This window comes from Sabethes cyaneus, chromosome 1 (genome assembly GCF_943734655.1).
Source record: "Sabethes cyaneus chromosome 1, idSabCyanKW18_F2, whole genome shotgun sequence".
In the NCBI taxonomy this organism is placed as follows: domain Eukaryota; kingdom Metazoa; phylum Arthropoda; class Insecta; order Diptera; family Culicidae; genus Sabethes; species Sabethes cyaneus.
In genome coordinates, this window is record NC_071353.1 from 138,742,540 (window position 1) to 138,765,483 (window position 22,944).

At 39.2% G+C, this 22,944-nt stretch overlaps 1 protein-coding gene across 1 annotated transcript in view; it reads right to left on the reverse strand.

Annotated features, from left to right (window-relative positions):
* Window positions 1–670: 670 nt before the first annotated feature.
* Window positions 671–22,944, reverse strand: part of LOC128733541 (calcium-binding mitochondrial carrier protein Aralar1) — a 34,537-nt gene continuing 12,263 nt past the window's right edge. Inside the window, exons 2-9 of the mRNA XM_053827233.1 lie at window positions 16,393–16,533; window positions 15,861–16,310; window positions 15,570–15,793; window positions 9,120–9,286; window positions 8,935–9,053; window positions 8,700–8,870; window positions 8,196–8,634; window positions 671–8,133 (exon numbers count right to left, since the gene is read on the reverse strand). Coding sequence (XP_053683208.1) covers window positions 7,829–8,133; window positions 8,196–8,634; window positions 8,700–8,870; window positions 8,935–9,053; window positions 9,120–9,286; window positions 15,570–15,793; window positions 15,861–16,310; window positions 16,393–16,533 — 2,016 coding nt within the window. The 3' untranslated portion in view covers window positions 671–7,828. The remainder of the gene's footprint in view (window positions 8,134–8,195; window positions 8,635–8,699; window positions 8,871–8,934; window positions 9,054–9,119; window positions 9,287–15,569; window positions 15,794–15,860; window positions 16,311–16,392; window positions 16,534–22,944) is intronic.

Genomic DNA, 22,944 nt, shown 5'->3' on the forward strand with positions numbered 1-22,944 from the left:
GCCAGTCAGTGCATTCACTCAGTACCTAGTCATTATGATTGTCATCAGTTCTAAACAAACGGGTCACCTTATTTCTTTCTCCACCTGGCGTGGTATTAAGTGGGTGGTAACTCAGTGAGCCCATCTCAGTCTGTTTGATAACTTTAGGCCAAGTTTCATATTCCTGTAAATATGATATTTTGGTAAATTCAAATATTTGCATACTATTTTCATATCAAAATTATAATAAACAACGACTATCGTGCAACTTTTAACCCGTACTGCAACTGATGACCTACCAACGCACTGCATCCATTGCTCTACCAAGCATAACTAATTTAACGTTGTCCGTGCATAGCATCAGTCGCTGCTTAGTTATTCTAAATAAACCCAGTTCAGTAATGATCCCGTTGTACCACCACCCAACCCGTAATGACAACTGAATTTGCATACTTCGCCAAAAAGCGCAAATATTGTAATTTTATGTAATTCGTACCCAGATACTGCGTATCGGTGTGCTCCTTCATTCAACGGTTGACGGAAGTTAAATTACCTGTCAAGTTCAATATGCAACCGTTATGGTTGGTTGACGTTCGGACCACCTTTTCCGGAATGGATTAGATGAAATAAAATGATGCAAAACAACAGCAAAAAGATCGGTTGGTTTCTATCATTGCATTTTATTACCATGTTATCTTCGAATATCATCTATCCTTTGCCTGTGGCTTTGCCACAGAGTGTTGCGAATCCCTAAACAGTACAGGTGTTGGGTATACTTGTACTTGTCTACTTTTGTTGATAAATATATGTGTTTTTTTTAGTTTAATAAATATAGCATTCATTTTCTGGTAAACGTATCGAACGTGTGCTGGTAGGAAGGAAAAAGCGGCGGAAGGCGTAAAGTGGACAGTTTTATGTAATTACTTTTTCAAAAAATCGGAACACAGTTGTGTGCTTAAAAAACGGTAATGAGGTGCTTCACGAATAGCTAGCTATTTAGAGTGCATTTGAAAATTCGTCTTACTGTGTTACCCTAAAACACGGCAGCTTGTTCCTGTTTCAATTGTTTTAATGCAAATTGTCTATTTCTACATGTATCGGAATTATAATCATTAGCCATGGCAAACACCATTATCAGCAACGTGAGCTTATGCGTGAGGTAAAGTTGCTTCAACTTTAATTTAATGGTTTATGAAAAGTTTGTCCTAAACTGGTCTTTTGTTTTAATCTATTGCTATACTGTTTTTCTTTCTGTGTGTGTTGTGCAATATTTTTTGGATAGTTACTACAAAGGCAAACAGACATAACGATCATTCACTACTCCATTTACTCCAGTAACCGGATAATGACACCCATCTTCTAAAGAAATTCGCTTTCCAATCGATCTCTTAATCTTAGCCCCGGAGGTCGAATTCCACTCCTTAAGTATCACAGCAACGTCATTGTCAATGTACCGCTGTGTGGTCGAATTAGTGAATAGTCGACTAGTGAGAACCAGCTAAGTCGGACAAGAAAATACAATCAACCTACCAACGCTACTATACAGGGTACTCCACCTTTTATGTCGGTATGAAAACATTGAATACTTTTGAGAAAAAAAAACAACCGATTTCTATTAGAAATGCATTTTTATTTAGTTTGGTTTTCCGCGTTTTCCATTACCCTTTTGAGCATCTCGGGTGTTATAGCGTCGATTTCCATACGAATATTTGCCTTGAGCTCGTCAATAGTTTGTGGCTGGTTGGCTTAAACCTTGCTTGCCTCGCAGTGTGGCATGGTGCACCGTCCTGTTGAAACCAGTAACCTTCTACACCTTTTTCGCGCATTCGTGGGCAGACATAATGAGCCAACATCCACCGATATCGATTTCCATCGACAGTTTCATTTTCTTTGAAAAAATATGGACCAATGATGGTTTTGGCGCAAATCCCGACCCACACAGTTATTTTCTGGTCATGCAAGGGCATTTCGTGAAGGATTCTCCGTTCCCCAAATGCGGCAATTTCGCTTATTAACACCGCCAGAGAGGTTGAAATTGGCCTCGTCAGTCATCAAAATTGTATTACAAAAATTAGGCTCAGCGTCAACCATTTGAGCGACTTTTTGGCCGTATTCTAAGCGCGTTCTTTCGGAGTGAAGCGATACATGGCGAAAATAGTACTGAAATGGCGTTTCCAAAACATATCTGATGAAAGAAATCGGTTGGTAAATGTGAAAGTTATACAGGTGGAGTTAAAAGGTGGAGCACCCTGTACTAAAAATAAAACAAGACCAGTATTGCGGCACTTCTTTTGATAAATTTTCTAGTTCCATGGTTCCGGAAGTTGCAAAAAAACATCACTCTTCAGTTGCAGTCACAGATTTCTTGCCAAACGAGCAACTTTTTCGAGATCTTCCACTTTTTTATCTTGCTGTACGAAGTAAAACATGATTAAAACAGTTAAGACAAGCATCTTAGTAGAATCTCAAATTTGAGCAAATGGGAGATTTTTCCACATTAGTCCTACCACTGTGGAATTCCATCGCAGTAGAGTTAAATGAGGCTTACGCAGGCAGGATTTGTAGGCCGTCACTAAAAAAAACTGTTAAACAATGAACAAAGAACAAGAAAATTTGGGCTGTAACAATCGGAATAGACCCACGCGACGAAAAAGGACTATGGATTGCGTCCAAAACTCTGCGTTGTGAACAACATTTGGTACCGACGCCAACGACGCGACAGTAAGATAACGCGCGGCTGAAGCAGCCAGACGTCGCCGCAAACTACGCTGCGCTGCCTGAAGAGGACGAGCTGGACGAAACCCCTTTCGAGGACTGTTGGAACACCTTCGAAACTGTCATTAGCAGTGTAGTGGCGAGCTCCATCGGCCATGCGCCACGGAATCAGTGGAATGATTGGTTTGACGATGAATCTAGCAGGGCGATAGATGAAAAGAATGCTACGCGGGCTACCAAGATGCGCAGTTCCCCACGTCAGAGCGTGGAAAGACACAAACAGATGAAGCGAAACGTGGAGAAAGAGCGCTACGTGGAAGAGAAGGAATATGCAGATTTGGAGCGGCTGCATCGTTCTCAGGAAACGAAAAAGTTTTACCAGAAACTGAACGGATACCGCAAAGGCTGCCGCGAGCCGAAATGTGTCAAAATAACAATAACAGTATTTTGACGGACGATATTGAAGTGACCGATAGGTGGAGCACTTCAATGAACACCTGAATGGCGCCCAGGCGGAGAACCATGACGGCGGGGAAAGCGATTTCGACGGTGCAGCAAACGGGGACGAGGTGCCAGCCCTAAAGTTAGGCGAAGTTCAGTTACTATTGTTAGAATTTGGGATACGGAACAGCTACCGCAGGAGTGGACAGATAGGGTTATCTACTCGATCTACAAAAAATGGCTACAGCTTGAACTCTGAGAATTATCGAGCGATCATCGTTCTCAATGCCGCCTATAAAGTGCTATCCCAAATCATTTTCCGCCGACTATCATCAATTGTGAGCAGACTTGTGGGAACTTACCAAGCCGGCTTCGTCGAAGGTCAGTCTACAACGCATCAAATATTTACACTGCGGCAGATCGTCCAAAAGGGTCGCGAATACAAAGTTTCCGCGCACCATTTGTTCGTTGACTTCAAAGCCTCATATGATGCCATCGACCGGAAAGAGCTATGGAAAATCATGGATGAGAACAGCTTCCCAAGAAAGCTTATCAAGCCGATTCAATCTTCGATGGATCGGACACAGTATTGTGTTCGAATTTCGGGTGGATTGTCAAGTTCATTCGAATCACACAGAGGGTCATGGTGATGGTCTCTCTTGCCTGCTGTTCAACATGGCGCTACAAGGTGTTATGAAACGAGCGAATATCAACACGAGAGTACGTCTGAAACAAAGTACATGCTGGCTAGCGGAACCGAGACCAACCGACGCCGCTTGGACAGTAGTAAAATGATCGAAGGCGATGAGTATGGAGGTGATGTTGTGCTCTACGGGCATGAAACATGGAAAAAGCTCGAGGAGGACCTGCGAGTGCTCGCAGTTTTCGAAAGACGAGTACTAAGAACGATCTTAGGCGGCCTACAGGAGAATGGAGTATGGAGGCAGAGGATAAGCCATGAACTCGCACAGCTCTATGGCGAACTCAGTTTCCAAAAGGTGGCTAAAACTGGACGAATACGGTGGGCAGAGCATGTTGCAAGAATGCCGGAGAACCGCTCTGCGAAGATGGCATTTGCCTCAAATCCGGTAGGAGCAAGTCGACCCGGAGCACAGCGAGCAAGATGTTAGAGCAGGTGGAGCAAGATCCGGCGGAGAGTACCCGATATCCGAAGAATTGGAGAGCGGTAGCCCTCAACCGAGTTTATAGACCCTATCATTTGTTTATTGCCTTGCTTACTACTAAAACTAATTAGGCTGATAAGTGCTACCCTTGATGGTTCAAAATCAACGATCAGAATAGCGGGCGAGACATTGGACTCGTTTGTGATGTTAGCTGGTTTGAAGCAAGGTGACAGACTATCGAATGTACTGTTCAACATTGCATTGGGACGTGCTATTCAAAGGGTAGGCGTGCAAAGAAGCGGTACCATCATCACGAAATCTCAGATTCTCCCAGTGTTCGCGGATGACATCGATATCATCGATGTAAACCGTACACGCATATTAAGGAGAAAGCCGCGAAGGTAGGGCTTGTCATAACAAAGTAAGTCCTAGGTGCTAATTTCCGTTACGACAGACTTCGTAGCCAGCTATTAGAGTACAGGACAATTGTAGGGCCAGTTGCTACAATCCTATTTCCTCTAACAACCTTACCCAGTCAAGATTCGAATATACGACGACTGGCTTATTGGACCAGCATCATACCTTGAGGCCAACTGGGAGGGCTTGTCATAAACAACGTTTTTGTTAAATGGTAGCTTATTCAACCATTGTATAGCTAATTACCAAGTAACAGGCCTTTATAACCTATTATGCAACAAAAATGTTTGTCGTGGTGGTAGCTCTTCACTCTTCAGGTGTAGAAGCTGCAGTGGTAATAGATGGTAAGACTTTTGAGGTGGTTGGCGAATTAGTTCATCTTGGAACGTTATTGATATGTAGCAATGATGTGAGTCGTGAAGTAAATAGGCAGATAGACAGGCAGGCAAGCAGGCAGACTCCGTACCCGTTGGATGACCGTTGTTAACGAGGATGCTAGAACGGGCGTTAGTGGCGACTGGGGAGTGGCAGCCCAAGACCGAGGAGCGTGGACACGACTCCAAAATGGCGAGAATACATAGTCCCTATAATACCACCGGCCGCAAAGAATTATGGAGAGAATAGATTTCCCGGGAAGCTAACCAGACTGTGAGCAGATTTCAGGCGGATTGTGTAAAGTAAAGTATTGCAAGTAACTACTCAATGCCAAGCTGCAAATTACACACTCAAAATCTATTAACACGGTTAAGACGATCGCTAAGATGATTAATCTATTTAGGACAGAGTGTTACGCGCATATATTTTAGACACTTAATTTTGCCAGAAGTGTCAAATATGTGCTCTGCCCAAAACAAAACATTAGTGCATTAGTTCCTCGTTTTGAGCATTAGTGCGTCATGACACATGCATAAGTATTCCGTAAACCCTGTTTACGTAAAATACGTCAGTTTAAAATCAATTCCAGCAATATATGGATACAAATCTGGCAAAAGGAAAGGGTGGTCGCTTACTTTTATCGAACGTTTCACTTTCACGACATCAAATTAGTTTAGGTCCAATATTCAGGTGATATAATCGGCAAACGGGGTCAGCTCCGGCGTAGTGGTTAGCATTCACGCCGAGGACCCGGGCTCAAATCCCAACCCCGCAGAAGTCACGAAAGACCCAAGCTGTTGGTAACTATAATCTAACAAAAAAATCGGTTGACTAACGTTTCAAAGCTATGATAGGTAAATAAGTAAGGCTAGACGCATTCCACCTTCTACAGCAGCATGGAAGCTTGCCATAAATGTATGTCTAGATTCGAAATTTTCTTCAACTAGACAAACTATGAAATAATTAAGTGAAGAAAGGGGTTACAGTTTTTATTTTGGGCAACACAATTATCGAGCCACAGAATGAGCCTTTCCATGTTGCTTATAATCACTCTAACAACTCGCTGGTAGTAATAATGAATACGTCGTATCAAGATGAGCGACCGTTTACTGCTTCATTCCGTACACAGGCAACAACTGGGATAGAGTGCCAACCGCCTATTGCCTGCCAGAGCGAAGGTCTTATTAAATGCTATCTGTCTTTGCGAGAAAACGTCAGTTTTCAAACTGAACTGAGTCATCAAAAAATTTACTCATAAGTCCACCATTCCTGGTATAACCTGTATAACTGCGGAACGCAGTTTGGCCATCACTGGTAAAACCTGTAAATAGTTTCAATGCGTTATACTTGTTTTCATTTTAGAATATTTATCAAATAATTGCCTTTTGAAGAACATGTCATTTTGCATGATTCGCATTGCTCATGGTCAAGCTTAACTAACGATATGTTCATGTTTTAAAAAACCCAATAGAACGCATTGGAGACATGTTCGTCATGAATTGTGTTGTAATTTCCATACAAGAATTTCTCACTCAAATCCGCCGGAAGACAGAAACTATGAGATGCATGTGCTCGTCGGTAATGAGAAATCGTAGGGTTGTATTTTTGGATGTCAATTTGAACAGAATTACCTTTTCGCGAGTAACTGGAAGGTATTTTCCGCGTTTTCTGGTCATCTGGGGTCATCCTTTACCAATCAGCTTCATTTAGTTGCGTCGACCCTCGACTGGGCTTTGGTCTTTCCATGGCATGTCAAGGATTGAGGTCTAAAATCTACTAAATCACGACTTACCACCCTTACTTTTCGAATGATTCCACTCTTCGGAGATCGGAATACCGTAATATCGAGCCTATGAAGCCTTACCTTACAGCTAAGTTCCAAACTTTTAAAACTCAGTCGTATGCCTTTCAATCAAATATCATGGCATGTTTTTGCTGTATAATAGCTTATTTCGTTCATTATAACATCAGTATCAGCTGCGTTTTCGATCATTTTTAACATCACCATGAGAAGTACGTAAGTTTTAGGTTTATAAATTGATGCAGGGTTTAGATCTCTGTGTTTTCCGAAACTAAGCAAAGAAGAGTGAACAGCTTAAGGGATTAAGACTAACGCAATTTTATGTCTGTTTGCATGTATTACCTACCACAATTGATTGGAACCAAATAGGAACCGAAACTGTTTTAATGAACTGTGCTTCATTCAACATGATCTTTAATCTTTGATTTATCAACATTCGTAGTTATATTTACACTGGTTTAACAGAAATCGAGTAAGCTTGATTTTTCCTCAAACTATGATGGACGTTTTTTTTTATTTTATCTAAAACGGATTGCAATAGTCACAGATTTACAAAAATAAAATAAATGCAACCTAGTTGAATTGTTTGCCTCGGTGTTGATCAGTTATTCTAACGAATAACTATCAGAATTTGATTAATTAATCTCACTCAATCGTTTGGAAAACTAATTAAAATGCAAAAGTTAAGCTCCCTCCAGAAAGTAGGTGTTACGAATAATGCTATTATTTTTAAATTATTTTTCCTTTTGTTTTTTTTTTTTGTAATACATTACTATGAAAAAATTAAATTGCTTCCTAATTACTGCTTACAACCGCAAACGCTGCTTCACTCGTACAAATACTTACGCTTTGCGCCATCCACTATCGATCTCACGCACTCACACGCACTACCTGTTTTATGGTGAGGCTGCCTGCCATGCTGCTACCAGAAGAAATTGCTCCACCTTTCGTTAGCACTGCGGCGCTATTCGGTCGATCAAGACGCCTGCTGCTGCTGCTGCTGGGCCTGCTGGTGCTGTTGCAACTTTGCTGGCAGTTTTATCGTCGACGAAAACCTCGGTAAGCTAAGTCCGAACTTGGTTTCGATTCCGTTCAGCATCGGCAGCGCAGCCTGGTAGCCACCGATGTGGTCCGGATTCACCTTGGTAAGCTCTTGCTTGACCTTCGTTACATCCGAACCGGTGGGACGCGATCCACCGAAATCGACGTACAGCATCCGCTGGAGCAGTTCGTAGGTGACGAGCGTTACACCGAACTGAGGAGACGATCGGAAGACACGGGCTGGAATGAAGAAAAATCATCATTTGATGATCGTTACATGTTATTCAAGGTGGTGATAGTACCAACTGCTCCCTTCCAAAAGGCACGGGGTCCTTCTTCGGCCATAATCTTTCGAGCGGCGTCTATCACCCCATTGTATGTGGTCTGTCCGGTTCGAGCCACCACCTGCAGGCGGGTTTTTATCACATCAGCCGGCGTGACCAGCGAGGCGGCAGGAATACCCGCTATGGCACCGGCTGCCAGCAGCGTTAGCGGGTGATTGTAGCCCTGCTCGTCGGCGAAGGCAGCTTTCGTGTGTGCGTACGCGGGGAAATAGATGGCGGAGAAAGGCACATCCCGCAGCAGACAAGCGCGGGCACCTTTATACAGCCCGAAAAGTCCCAACTCACGAACCACCGCCCAGGCTCGGACCTTTGCACCGCCAGCGATTTCACCGGCCACCTGCAGTCGGATCTTGACGATCTCCAAGGGATTCGTGAAGATAACTTGCGAAGCACCGGCCTAGAAATTTAGCAGGAAGTTTTTGTTATAAATTGTCATTCTAAAATTTTATTTAATCAACTTACGCATCCACCAGCCACCACTTCAGCCCACCGTGGGATATGTCCTTGCTTGTCGGTTAGCTTGTCACGAACGAAATCGTTCATCGTCAACTTGATGGCTTTCTCGGGAGCGACACCCATCAGTTGTGGCACCAAACCCCGGTACAGTCCTAGAACACCTTCGTGACGAATAACCTACAAAAATGTTACCGATTCGACCAAAGACTCAATATTTACTACACGACGGGGCCTTCCATACCTTCTTGAAGCAATCCCACGAGTTTCGGTAGGCCACCTCCCCGATGAAGGACCCCGTCCGTTGGTTCTGCATACGAGTTTTAACCAGATCGATCGGGTAGACCGCCGTAGCACCGACAGCTGCGAATAGGGGGGCGGAACATAATTAGATTGTACTTTGCAAGAAAACACTATGCGAAAACTTACCACCGGCAACCGAGCCCAGCGTGAATCGGTACGTGCTCTCCAGCAGCTGAATAAAAAGGGACCGATCGGCAGGCGATTCGACCGCTTTAATCTCCGCCAGTCGGTGCGTGATATGTTTGGTGTAGTGTTCCGGTGCTATGCTGCTTAAATCGCCATAGACTATGCGCCTGTTGTGGGCAAAACAGTGGCCAATCAATCAATTAGGGAAAAAGGAGAAAAGAAAGCAAAACTCAATCGAAATTCTTTGGGATATGAAATACAGGGGGTTGAGGTGGTGCGTAGTAAAGAGGAGATTGAAATGACCAGTCAGTGGAGTAACGCGAAAACTCTGGCGTGCCCAGACATACATGGGGAACTGACCTTTCAAGAGCATCTTTCGGTCCAAAAACTATCAAGTAATCGTAAGAAGGCGGATCTTTTCTACGAAATTAACTTACTTACCGTAAAAATACCAACTGAAACTAAACCTCTGTGAATATGCTATCACAGAACAATTCTACTTCTTTTTATCACGGAAGAACCCAAAAATTCCCCTCTGATATGAAAATATAAATCAATTTTCATTCACTAGCCATTAGCAGCATTTTGTTTTTAATTCCAGCGTATGGTGCGTTATTTACACTACTACCAATATATGTGTTGACATATCTGGTATTTGAGTGGCAACTGGCGCTAGTGTATATGAACGATTCAGTGATACACTAGCGCCAGCAGCAAGCTGTTGTCACTGCAAAACTAATTATCTTCAATGAGCCTGGAATGTAGGCAATAGCGAGAAGTTATCCATCGGTCTCTTTTTTCTTGTCTCTTTTGATCTGTTTTTGAAAAGCATTTAATCGCTGTGCTAGCTATTTCGGCCTGTTAGATTTAAAAAACACAGACACCACTATAGAAAATGGGCTCAATTTAGCCGCAACGACTTCATCATTTCTCGCGTCTATAACTCAAGTTCAGTAGCGTTTTATTAAGACCAAAATACACGCCGATATTCAGTAAATATTATTCTATCAACTGGTATAAAAATCTTGTCTCGAATAAATATAGTTTCAACGTAGTTCCTGAATATTGTACAGGCTACCACTTAATGGGCTGGAAATACCCACCCGTACCCTACATTATATAGAAGCATTTTTCTGATTGCTATAAGGCCATTGCAAATCAATTTAAAAGTTTTTGTCACCCCCCCCCCCCCCCCCCCCCCCTTGAAAATTGGCTTGAAAAATCGGGGACCAAAAAAATAATTTGTAGGATATGAGTTAAATTTTTTTTACAAAATCAATTGTCTGTGGGCTCTACAGCCTGAAAAACTTGAAAAATAAGTGTACGAGTTGAGTTAACACTTCTAGCATGAAATAGAAATGGAAATTCAAACAGCGGAATTTCCGAAAATCGGCCAAAAAAATTTTCTTTCGTTTTTGTCTTTTTTTCGTAGATTTTTGCATGGAAATTAACAACGTATATATTAAAAGCAAGAATAGATTTGGTTTTCACGTTTAAACTTAAAATAAAAATGCCTAAAATCCATATTTTTTTTGCTCGATTAAAAAATTCATTTTGTTTTTTTTCGCCCCCCCCCCCCCTTCAGTGGTCCAACACCGGAAGGACAAAAACTTTTTAAAATATTTGTAATGGCCTAATTAAATGTCTAATTTTGTTTAAACTTAGAATTCAAATTATACATATACTGAACTAGTCAGCAAAGCAAAAAGCAAAGCCTAGGTACTGCATTCCGTTATCGAATCTTGACCTTCTGTTTTTTATACGACAGACTTCGCAGCCAGATGAAATTTGAATTAAATTTGTCTTGAAATTGGAATAAAATTAAGCTTGATATTACCTTTAGAATGGGACATTAATTTGCACTTGAAATTAGACTTGAAAATGAGATTCTGGTCGAGGGCGGGATATAAATTCAATTTGATTTGAAATCGGACCTAAAATGGGACATTAAATAGAAGTTGGAAATGGACTTAAATTTGTCTCGGACTTGGACTTAAAATGGGATATTCAATTGGATATGAATTTGGACTTAAATTGGACTTGGAATTTTAGATAAAATTAGCTGAACGTAAAATGGGACATTAAAATGGGCATGAAATTTGCCTTAAATTTGTTTTGAAAACAAACAAACAACACTTAAAATTGGACTTGCAATCAGGGCAAATTTAACTTAAATAAAACTTGAAATATGAATTAAATTAGACTTGAAATCGCTTTTAAAATGGGACAATATTTTGCACTTGAAATTAGATTTGAAATTGATATTGAGGTCGGAGGTGGAGTCTAAATTGAATTTGATTTGAAATTGGAACGGAACAACATGGTATTTTAAATTAAATTAAATTTTTCTTGAAATTAGGCTTAAAATGGGACATTGAAATGGACATGAAATTTGACTTAGAAATCTTTTAAAATTGCACTTGACACTGTACTTGACATCGGAGGTAAAATAGGAAATAAATTAGACTAGAAACTGAACTTAAAATGGAGCTTGTAATGGAAATTAAATTGGACATGAAGTTTGACTTAATGTGGACAAGAAATTGCACTTGGAATTGAAATTAAATTCGACATAATATCGTCTGTAAAATAAAATTTAAATCTTTACTTGAAATAAAACATGAAATTGAGACTGGGATCGGAACTGGAACATACATTAAATTTGATTTAAAATCGGTCTTAAAATGGGACATTAAATAGGACTTGAAACTGGACTCAAATTTGTCTGAAAATTGAACTTCAAATGGGACATCAAATTGGACATGTGTTTAAGCTTAAATCGAGCTTGAAACTTTAGTTGAAATTAGAACTAAATTTGACTTGGAACTGGACCTAAAATGGAACATTAAAATGCACATGAAATTTGACTTAAATTTGTCTTGAAATTGAACATGAAATGGAACCTGGATTAGACTTGAAAGTGACCAAAAAATTAGACTTGACATTGGACCTCAATTGAACCTGAATTTCTACTTGAAATCGAACGTGAAATAGGATATAAATTAGACAAGAAACCAAACTTTCAATGAAACATTAAATTGCAGATAAAATTTAACTCAAATTAGACTTGAAATCGGAATTGAAATCTCTTTTAAAATGGGACATTCAATTACACTTAAAATTGAGATTGGAGTCGAAGGTGGTATATAAAATCAATTTGATTTGAAGGGGTCAGTCCCGGCGTAGTGGTTAGCGCCGTGGACCCGGGTTCAAATCCCAACCCCGCAGAAGTCACGAATGACCCAAAACTGGTTAAAGTGACTATAATCTAAACATTAAGTTAAGTTAAAATTAATTTGATTTGAAATCGGACTTAAAATGGGACATTAAATATGATTTGAAAATCATCTTAAGTTTGACTTGAAATTGAACTTAAAATGGGCCATTAAATTGGACATGAGTTTCGACTTAAATTAGGCTTGAAATTAGACATGGAATTTTTGTTGAAATTAGCATTAAAATTGTCTTGAGACTGGACTTAAAATGGAAAATTAAAACGGACACGGAGTTTGACTTAAATTTTTTTTGGAATTGTACTTCAAATTGGACTTGAAATCGAAGATGAAATAGGAAATAAATTAGACTAGAAACTGAACTTAAAATGGAACTTTTAATGGAAATTAAAATGTACATGTAGTAATTCCTCAAATTGAACATGAAATTGGAATTGACTTAGACTTGAAATCACTTTTAAAAATGGGACATTAAATCGCACTTGAAGTTAGTCTTGAAACTGAGGGGTGGATTATAAATTCAATTTGACCTAAAATGGGACATTAAATAGTGAAGTGAAGTATGACTTAAATTTGACATGAAATTGCACTTAGAATTTCACCTGAAATTATAATTAAATTAGACTTGAAATCGGATTTAAAATCGGACGTCGGATGAGTTTGGACTTAAATTGAGCTTGAAATTAGAGGTAAAATTGTAGTAGAAAAAAGACTGACATAAAACTAACCTTAGAATTGGACACTAAAATGGAAATGAAATTTGACTTAAATTTGTTTTGAAATTAGAGGGGAAATTTAACTTAAATTCTACTTGAAATAGGAATTAAATAAGACTTGAAATATGTTGAAACCTTTCCTAAAATGGGACATTAATTTGCACTCGAAATAAGACTGGCAATTGAGATTGGGAAATTTGATTTGAAATCAGACTTAAAATGGAACATTAAATAGGACATGAAACTGTACTGAAATCGATCTTTAAATTGGACTTTAAATGGGTCATTAAATTGGACATGAGTTCAGACTTGAAATTAGACATGAAATTTTAGTTGAATTAGTATTAAATTTGACTTAAAACTGGACTTAAAATGAGACATTAAAATGGCCTTGAAATTTGACTTAAATTTGTTTAGAAATTGTGCTTGAAATTGGACTTGAAATCTGGAGTAAAATGTGATATAAATTAGACTAGAAACTGAACTTAAAATGGAACTAAAATTGGACATGAAGTTTTAGCTAAATTGGAATTTTGCATAAAAAGGAATTAAATTAAACTTGAAATCGCCTTTAAAATAGGTCATCAATTTGCAATTGAAATTAGATATGAAATTAAGCTTGGGTTTGGAAGAGGATTATAAATTGAATTTGACTAAAAATGGGACATAAAATGGGATTTGAAATTGGATTTAAACTGCACAAGAAATTGCACTTGGAACTTTTACTTTTGCACTTTTACTTGAAATTAGAATTAAATTCGACGTGAAATAGGCTTTTAAATTGGACATTAAATCGCCCTTGAAATATGAGTTAAATTTGTCTTGAATTTTGATTTCAAATTGAACTTGGAATCAGGCTTGAAAGTGGACACAAATTAGACTTGAAATTGGACCTCAATTAAACCTGAAATAGTGCTTGAAATTGATTTGAACACGGCAGTGGAATCACAAATAAATTAGACACGAAATTGGACCTAAAACGGGACAACAAATTGAAATTGAAAGCGAATGTGAAATTAAAATTAGATTAGACTTGAAATTGGACCCCAATTGAACTCGAAATTGGACTTGAAATCGTAATTAAAATAGGATAAAGATCAGACTGAACTTTAAATGGGACATTAATTTGGAGATGTAAAGCAAAGCAAAACCTAGGTGCTACATTCCGTTATCGAAACTTAACCTTCTGTTTTTATACGACAGATTTCGCAGCCAGCTGTACAGAGTACAGAACAATTGTAGAGCCAGTTGCTACCATCCTATTGACTCTAACAGCCTCTCCCAGCCGAGATTCGAACATACGATGACTGACTTATTAGGCCAGCATCTTACCTCGAGGCCAACTAGAGGTGTAATTTTACTTAAATTAAATTGAACTTAAATTGAAATTGGAATTAACTTAAATTTGAAATCGATTTTAAAATGGGACATTAATTTGCAAATGGGACACTATATTAAACATTATATTTAAATCGGACATTATATTTGACTTAAAATTAGACTTGAAGATACACTCAATTGACTTGAAATTGGACGGAGGCAAAATTGAAATTAAATTAGACTTGAAGTTAGCCATGTAATGGGACAATAATTAAAAATCAATGTTATAATTGGACTGGATCTACTATAATTTTGGTACGTATCGCGAAAATGCCAAGATATTTAATTGACAGCTCCGGACTTCCCGTTTACACCTTGAGAAACAGTTTTGTTACAAAGTGGGACACGTGCTCCAGCGAGCCCCAGCCAGGGCACGCGAGTAATTCCAGAACAAGGATCATATAACAGTTCGGAAGCGAAAAGCAGACAATAATAAAAGAATTGACGTACGGTTTTTAACAACATCTAAAGATTCATATTTTTACTGATATTTGCCAATCTGAGAAGAAGGGATAATCGACAGATCTACAAACAAACCGACAATCAACGGTCAAAAACTCTCTACTTGGTATGTAACTAGAACGGATAGGAAAACTATAACGTTAAACTTGCGAATTTTGTTACGGTTCGTAATAATGTTTATAGTTCAACTGTAGGGTGTCATTAATGTAAGATAAACGGTCCACGCAAAATCAGATTTGTGTCTAAACAAGCAATAAAAATGAATGAGTGTCTATTGGGTTTTGAACAATTTTCTTGCAAGATATTTATATGATAGAACAACTCTCCACTGCAAAGTTGATAACTTGCCTATTCTTTTCTATCACTTTTCTACGCTTCCACCAAACACTTATCCATTTCATTCATTAGAGTATATTTTCCAAAACACAGATCATTTTATACGATGGCACAAACAGCGTCAAGGCAGCGTTCGAAAAATTGGGAGAGAAAACAATTATACAAAGCGAATATTGTATTAATTGTTAATCTTATTTGTTAGTTAAAGTGAAAATGCAAAACAACAAAGCCCTATAGTAGGTGGATTTAGAAGCTATTGGGTCCAATTCTTAGACTTTTTTGTCTTCTCATTCATTTTGTCTATCAAGAGAAAGTCAACTTACCCGGTCTGATGAATGGCGCCCGTCAGCTGATAAAGGATGTCGATTTCCAGCGGAGTAATTTGGCTCATCGTTTGTGCCGATTGCAGCAGCTCGTCCTTGGTGATCGCCTCCGTACGACTTCCACCGGTGGCGTTCAAATAAATGCGCTTGATCAATTCCATGTTGTTGAGCAACGAGTTAAATGCCATAAAGTATGGAAAACTGACTTTGTGTCCCTCGGTTACCTGCAGATATGACAATCACGTGGTTACAACATTGTCAAGTCTGAATGCGCTCGGAAGCCTCACTTACAGCAATCAAATTTTCCTTGACTTCCGTCGTCAGAAGGTGATTCTTCACGTTCATCATAATGTCCTGAAAATCGAACGCCGAGATAAACCCGGACCCGGAGGTGTCCTTCATGCGGAATGCTTCCAGTGCACACTCCTCGTGGAAGTCGTGCAGAAACTGCGAAAATTCCGCATAGCTAATCACCCGCTGTCGGTCCTTGCCGAAGTAGAGCTGTATGAAGGGACCGTCCAGTTTGAACGGGATTTTAGCGTGCAGATCGGTTTGTTTGAAAACATCGACAAACTCACTGTACGTCACCGAACCGTTGCCGTTCCGATCGAACAGCTGAAAGGCGGTTTTGTACAGAGCATCCGGCGCACACAGCAAACCCTCGAAGGCTTGAAACTCGACGAACGAAATCAACCCATCTTTGGTCGTATCTGCAATGCTGGTTAGCAGCTTTACCGATGCCTAAAAGCAACAAAGTCCAAATCACGCACCCGGCAAATGATAATCAGTAAGGTCGACTGAAAGTCACTGTATTTTAACTCACCTCGTTGTACGATTGTCCCAGAAAGCCCCATACGAAATCTTCACTCGTCATAAAGAGCTCTCCGTTAATCTCGTGCGTCGCATATCTGTTGAAAACATCGCGTAACTTCTCCGTGGGTGCCCGTTTCAAATGCAGCGGACTCTGAAAGTACAAAGCAAAATAATCGAATTAACATTTTAAAACAACTTGTGATCGAAATTCATCATTTACAAATCGATTCAAATACGGCATTTCTGCGCGACAATCCCTTCCTTTACGAGTCTAATCGAACAACTGAAATATAAACAGCGTACACACCACACGCAGCCATCCAATCTTCAAGCGCATCGACTCCAAAAAAGCGACCAGCAAGATAAGCGTGAATGTAGCAATTCGTATGTCACTGTATCACTCTAGCAATTCGTGCATGCATGTATTTAGTACACCCTAAATAGACTGTCCCGATTTGACCGGTTAGTGCAATTTTCTTCTTTTTACTACCGTCGAAAAGTTCGAAGCATTAATCCGTAAAAATATCGGCAAAATTAGCGCCAATAGTTTGCCCACTAATCGAGAAATCGTCTTTTCAAATGTAAACAAACTGGGTGATTAGAACTTCGATGCTCTGCTGGTGGGATAGAACAAAAACTAATCTAATTTGAATTATCTGGTTGAATGGTTCAAAATAACATGACAGAAGAAAACAACTCTCCTACTAGCCTACTACTGAATGGATTGCATCGTTGTAAAATAAAATGCACTAAACCTTGGAACGTTATGAAAAGAGCTATTTTTAATGATAAATTAACGAAATTTCGCTATTTTTTGACCAAACATCGGCAATCAGGCATCGACAGCACTCAGGGAATCAAAAATCACGAACCCACAACAGACAATGATATTGTCCCTACTTCAAAATGTTGGGACAATATATGATGAAAGTTTGTCACTATGTATTGCATGAACGTTAAAACAACAAGATATCGCAGCTGTTTATCGTGGACACGGATGTTTCATGACAACCATGCTGTTGTTTGCGATAGAGACACACTGTTGTATGCAAGACGTATTGTACGCAACAAAAGCAAACCTACTTACGTCACACTGTGTCGACAGCGACCGTGTCTGGTAGTTACTAAGGTAACGTTGGTAACTTACTAATGGTAAGCATTGTACGCCAGACTTTGTATCAAAGAAAGGTAGTCTTTTTCTTAAATTTTGTTCTAAATCTGTATCTGTATTTACCTGATGAGGACGGGAAGGAAAGCAGGAGGAATAGGAAGGGGTGGATGAGGAATTTGGACAAACACCAACACATACATACCGAGAGATTTTTGTACCCCCGAGGGTATACTGCAATCCTTGGTAGTTAACTTATCAATAGGACGGTTCAGCGAGCTGAATCGTAACCATATGATAATTTAGTCTGCAGTGACCAGTCAGTGATCTGACAAGAATACTACAATTTAGGGTAATTTGCCAATGATCGCACAGCTAAGCCTCTGAGTTTTGAGTTTTATCGATATTTGCTAAACAAATAATTACAAATAGACAGAAACATAAAAATCTGAATCAGATACAAAATGTGTTCACATTACATGGCCATTTTCACGAAATAAATAAGCTTTTTGTGGAAAAATATGCGATTTTTTGAGAACGCTTGAATGCCCAATCGTTGAACAGTTCTGAAACCGTATTGTCCTATAGTTGGACACTTATTGTCCAATGGTTGGACATGCAATATATTGTACCGACCTCAAAGTTAATTTTATAGCTTACTATTAAGAATGAATACATTTTAAGATATATTCATTAAAAATAACCCGCAATTAGTAAACATGTTACTAATTATCAATATATTTCTTAAGGGATGTTATTTTCCCCTTCTAAACTTCGATGCTCTTCTCCTTCATTTCTGTTGCTTTCCCGCAAATTTTTCTCTCTTTACGGTTCCCTCGAAGTATACTTTTAGCTATTCTTCTATTTCCTGCGGTCTAATGGCAAGAACTATTTTTACAAGGGAAACTATGTTTGTTTCTCTCCTGGTTACTCGAAACAAATTTGTTAGCGAGATAATAATCTGAAAAACTGCGAAAATCCATTTCCTTACAGTTGAAAAAATACACCATTCATCTTCGTTTCATCATCGAATCTTTATTTATAAAAGAAATAAAATTATAAAATTCAAAATTTTTCAAAAGTAATGATAAATTTAGCTTATATTTTTTGAGAGCTAAAATTATTTAGCTCTCAAACAATATAAAAAACTAGCTCGCCATTGTTGGCGAAAATTTAGAAAACAAAATATTTTCAACGTTGTATAAAAAAATTGTTTCAACCCAATATTATTCTACAATATTCATAGAAGTATCTTACGTTTGCTGTCAGTACCATTAAGACCGGAACGATTCGGTGCTTCAAACTTCTTAATTTTCTTCAAGTCTTTAGACTAAAATGATGATTTTTGTGATTACCCTAATTCAGAAGCAGCCACTTTTAGCACCAAATCAAATATACGATAATAAAATTTCTCAGATAAGGTACAAGTACAAATAGTTTAAACAAATCTGGAGTAGCTTTAATTTGCAAAAGGACTATTTTTCTCGAAATTGTTGCATTAAAACAAAAAAAATTAAAAGCTTGGATGTATGTAAAATAAAAAATTAATACCATTACATAAATTTTCATCGGAAAACTTTTGCGTACAAATGAAAACCATTTGTAAATAGTGCCATAAACATAAAAACTGTCAAATACACATGCATAATGAGAAGTAAGGCGGTTTTTTCATGCTATTTCAGTTCTTGTACAAGATTAGGACAATCGTTGCTTTATTGTCCAATGATTAAACAGTCAAATCTTAATACTTTAAAAACTATAAGTAATTTTTTATTTTGCTTGAAAATGTTGACAAATAGTGCATAGATGAATATCATTAGCTGTGTACAGCATGATATGGTAATATAAGTATTTTAAACGTTAATTAGTGAGACATGTTTCTTATCTGAAATGCTAACAAAATTGAGGGTTATAGCCCATATTGTATATGACAATGTTTAACTTGAATCTTTGTTATTAAATCTTGCCTTATGTAACGCTATTGTTACAAGAAATGATCCACAACTGATCAAAGTGAGTAATTCGTGCACTTTGATAGGGCTTGATCGTATATATATTCTAAAATTAGCGTTTTATTGGACGTTGTCCAATCATTGGAATCGTTCAATGATAGGCAAAATACCCTACCTTTGAGTGTTGCAAAAGAAATTTCGCAAGCTTCTCACAAGGCTTAACAATGAAACTTTTCGTTTGACGACAAGTTTCAAGATTTTCCCAATAACGTTCATGTTGAGATGAAAAGCAAGATCGAATCTTTTGTTTTATCCAACATGCCGCAATTGGTAAAGCAGGTTCCGGTCCGAAAACCGACTTTTCTGCTCCAGATCTTGCTAGTTCATCAGCCCATTCATTTCCGGTTATACCAGAATGGCCAGGAACCCAAACCAGATGAACGGCATTTAGAATGCTTAGTTCTTCTAATTGGGTGTGGCAGGCGATGACTGTTTTAGATTTAGAATTAGTCGCATAAAGGGCTTTTATAGCGGCTTGACTGTCAGAACAGAAGCAGATAATCTTGCTTATCAGTTCTTTCTGAAGTGCAAACTGAGAAGATTTCAGCTTGAAAAACGGTGCAGTAACTACCTAACGGGTCGTAATAGGTGAGCAAGAGGTCGGAGCGATGGTTCTACAATTGATGAAGGGACAGTAGGGGAAAGAATTGAAAATTTTTTGGTGAAGGAGGAGGAAGAGCGGAAAGGTGAGGAGGGGGGGGGGCGATATTGGTAGCTATGCTTAACAAGTACTCCTACTTTTTGTCCAATGCTGGAAGGCGCATGAGTCGAACCAAGCTATATAATCTGGGATTATAACCGGATTCATAGATTATACCTTAGATTATACAGTCCCAAGGGTTGTACGAAAGGGTGATGTAGAACTGTGTCATATAATACTCATTACATTGATAACATGTTTTAATCGATGAAGTATAACTTTATGTCTGATCATTAGATCAAAGACTAATGCAAACTGCATTTATGGCATATGCATATTTTAGTATCTGTGAGTATCATTGTTTGAGTGTTTATTTGTAAAAGAAGAGCGAAATATTCTGATTTAATTCTTCATTGAATCAATGGTGGTTTTGAAAAAAACCGTTTGAAATTGTTTGGTGGCCCTGAAAAGAACTATGTTTGAGCTGATAGCACTTCTTAAACATCCGGACTATAATTACTGTTGCCAATATATAGATGGATGTCGCTATCCGGTCCTTTAGACTCTAGGATGATGGTTGCCCGCTAATACAGGAGTGATAGGAAATACCAAATCATTGTAAAGTAGAAATGGATTAGTTTTATCAAAATACTGACCGTCCGTCAGTGCGATCGTGCGGTAAATGAGCAGACGGCGAACCTAGTGTGCTATTTTATAGTCACTGGCACTGTCGTTGCTACTTGTAAGTTAGTGTAGGTGTTGGGGGAAACCAGATCGACTGCTGCTACTGCTGCTCAAATGAGTATCCGACGCTGAATGAGCAAGCATTTTCCATGTTAACTATGATATAACGCAAAATGGAACGTTAACCATTTAGAAAGTGTAGAAAAATATTTCCATTCTTCAATTACTATAGTTCTTATAAGAACTGTTTAAGACCACAATGGCCTGCTGCTGAATTTGCTGCCCGTCAGTCCGTTTCCATTTGCCTTCAGTGTTGGTTTGCGATAATTGCCATTGAAACTGCCGCCAAAATGCCATCGTTTTTGCCTCCAATTGATGTCGGTGCTGCCGCCAAATGCCGTTTGTTTCGCCACCAATAGCCGTCGATGATAAATACTGACCGTCCGTCAGTGCGATCGTGCGATAAATGAGCAGGCGGCGAACCAAGTGTACCATTTTATAGTCACTGGCACTGTCGCTGCTACTTGTAAGCTAGTGTAGGTGGTGGAGCAAACCATATCGGCTGCTGCTGCTTAAATGATTGTCCGACACTGATTGAGCAAGCTATCGAACAATTTCGCATGTCTGCGATGGGGATAATGCAAAATGTAACGTAAAGTGCATCGTGTGGGATTCACGTTGGCCATTGCCCGCTGATTCTGCTTGTCTTCGGGGTCGGTGTTGCCGTCAATAGCCATCGATGTTGCCAATTGGATTGGAAAAGGGGTGTGTCTTACGAAGTGGTCTCAAAGGTTATCATTTGGATCCAAACCCTTTGGTGTATCTAATTGTCGTCCGTGCCTGTGAAGCTAGGCGATCACAAGGGAAACGTATGGGAAAATTCGACCTTAAAACTTTACACACATTTTCACTATTTAGCGTATAAAAAATTATTATTAATATGTTACTATAAAATTGCTGGACATTTTATCTATCCAACGACATATTAACTGTTATGTTTCGTTCAGTAGTATAGTAGCTATTAGCGTTTGAAATATTTCATTCAAACGTTACACTTCTATTTTTCGTTTTTACAAAGTGCTACCCAGTCCCAGTATAGTAAACAAAGACGTAGTCCTACGTCAAAATTTTCATTTCTGTCCCCTACCGACCCTTCATCAATTGTAGAACCATCGTTTCAAAAAAATATCAATATATATGTATGACCGCATGTCAAGGTCAAGACTAAAAACATGAGTTTAGTCTAAAAGGTCGGAGGACAAAATATCGCCTACTGGCATTCCGTAGTTTACTCAAACGGAGAGCTGTCTTTGATGATAGTAGAGTCATACTTCCCGTAATAGTTTATAGCGCTCAGGAAGGAACGAATCCCGGTGAGGTTCGTCGGTTGGACCTGGCCGAATACCACCTCGATCTAGCACAAGGCCTAAGTATCCAATCTGCGCCTTCGCAAAAGAGCACTTTGCAGAGCGTTTGGTGAGCCCGTACTGTTCGATCCGTTGTAGAAATGCGTGCAGATTCCGTGGATGCTCCTCAGCGTTCTTGCCTCCGACAACATCTTCCAAGTATCCAGACGTACCCGGAAATCCAGCCAGCATGGTATCGTTCAGCTGTTGGAATGCTCCTGGTGCAGCCTTTGTTCCGGGTGGCAACCTGTTAATATTGATGCTGGCCATGGTGGGTATTGATGGTGAGTATGCTGGGTTCCCGTAATTTCCAACCGTTACAGTCGATCAAACTCCTCGCTGTAGGGAAGCACGGCGTAAGAAACTGATCTGCGAGAGTTGAACACCGGTTGACAGCATTCCTTGAGAACCAACTTGACTTTGGATTTGTTGCACAACCCTAATGTTGTACCAAAAAGCTTCGAATACGCCATCTGCGAGTAATTTGCACCAACTGGTATCACCGCTAACCTGAAAAGTTGTCCATCGGTAAACACCAAAAGTTAAATTTGTGGACGAAGTCTATACCCAACAGGTTAAGGGAACATTTGGAGGCGAAAATCAGACCCCTTTGAGCCGATCCGTTGAACGTCACCTCATAGTCAAACTCGTGCTGCAAGTCGAGTTGGTCACCTGAAGCTGATTTAGCAATCTATGTTGCTGGAACCACCAT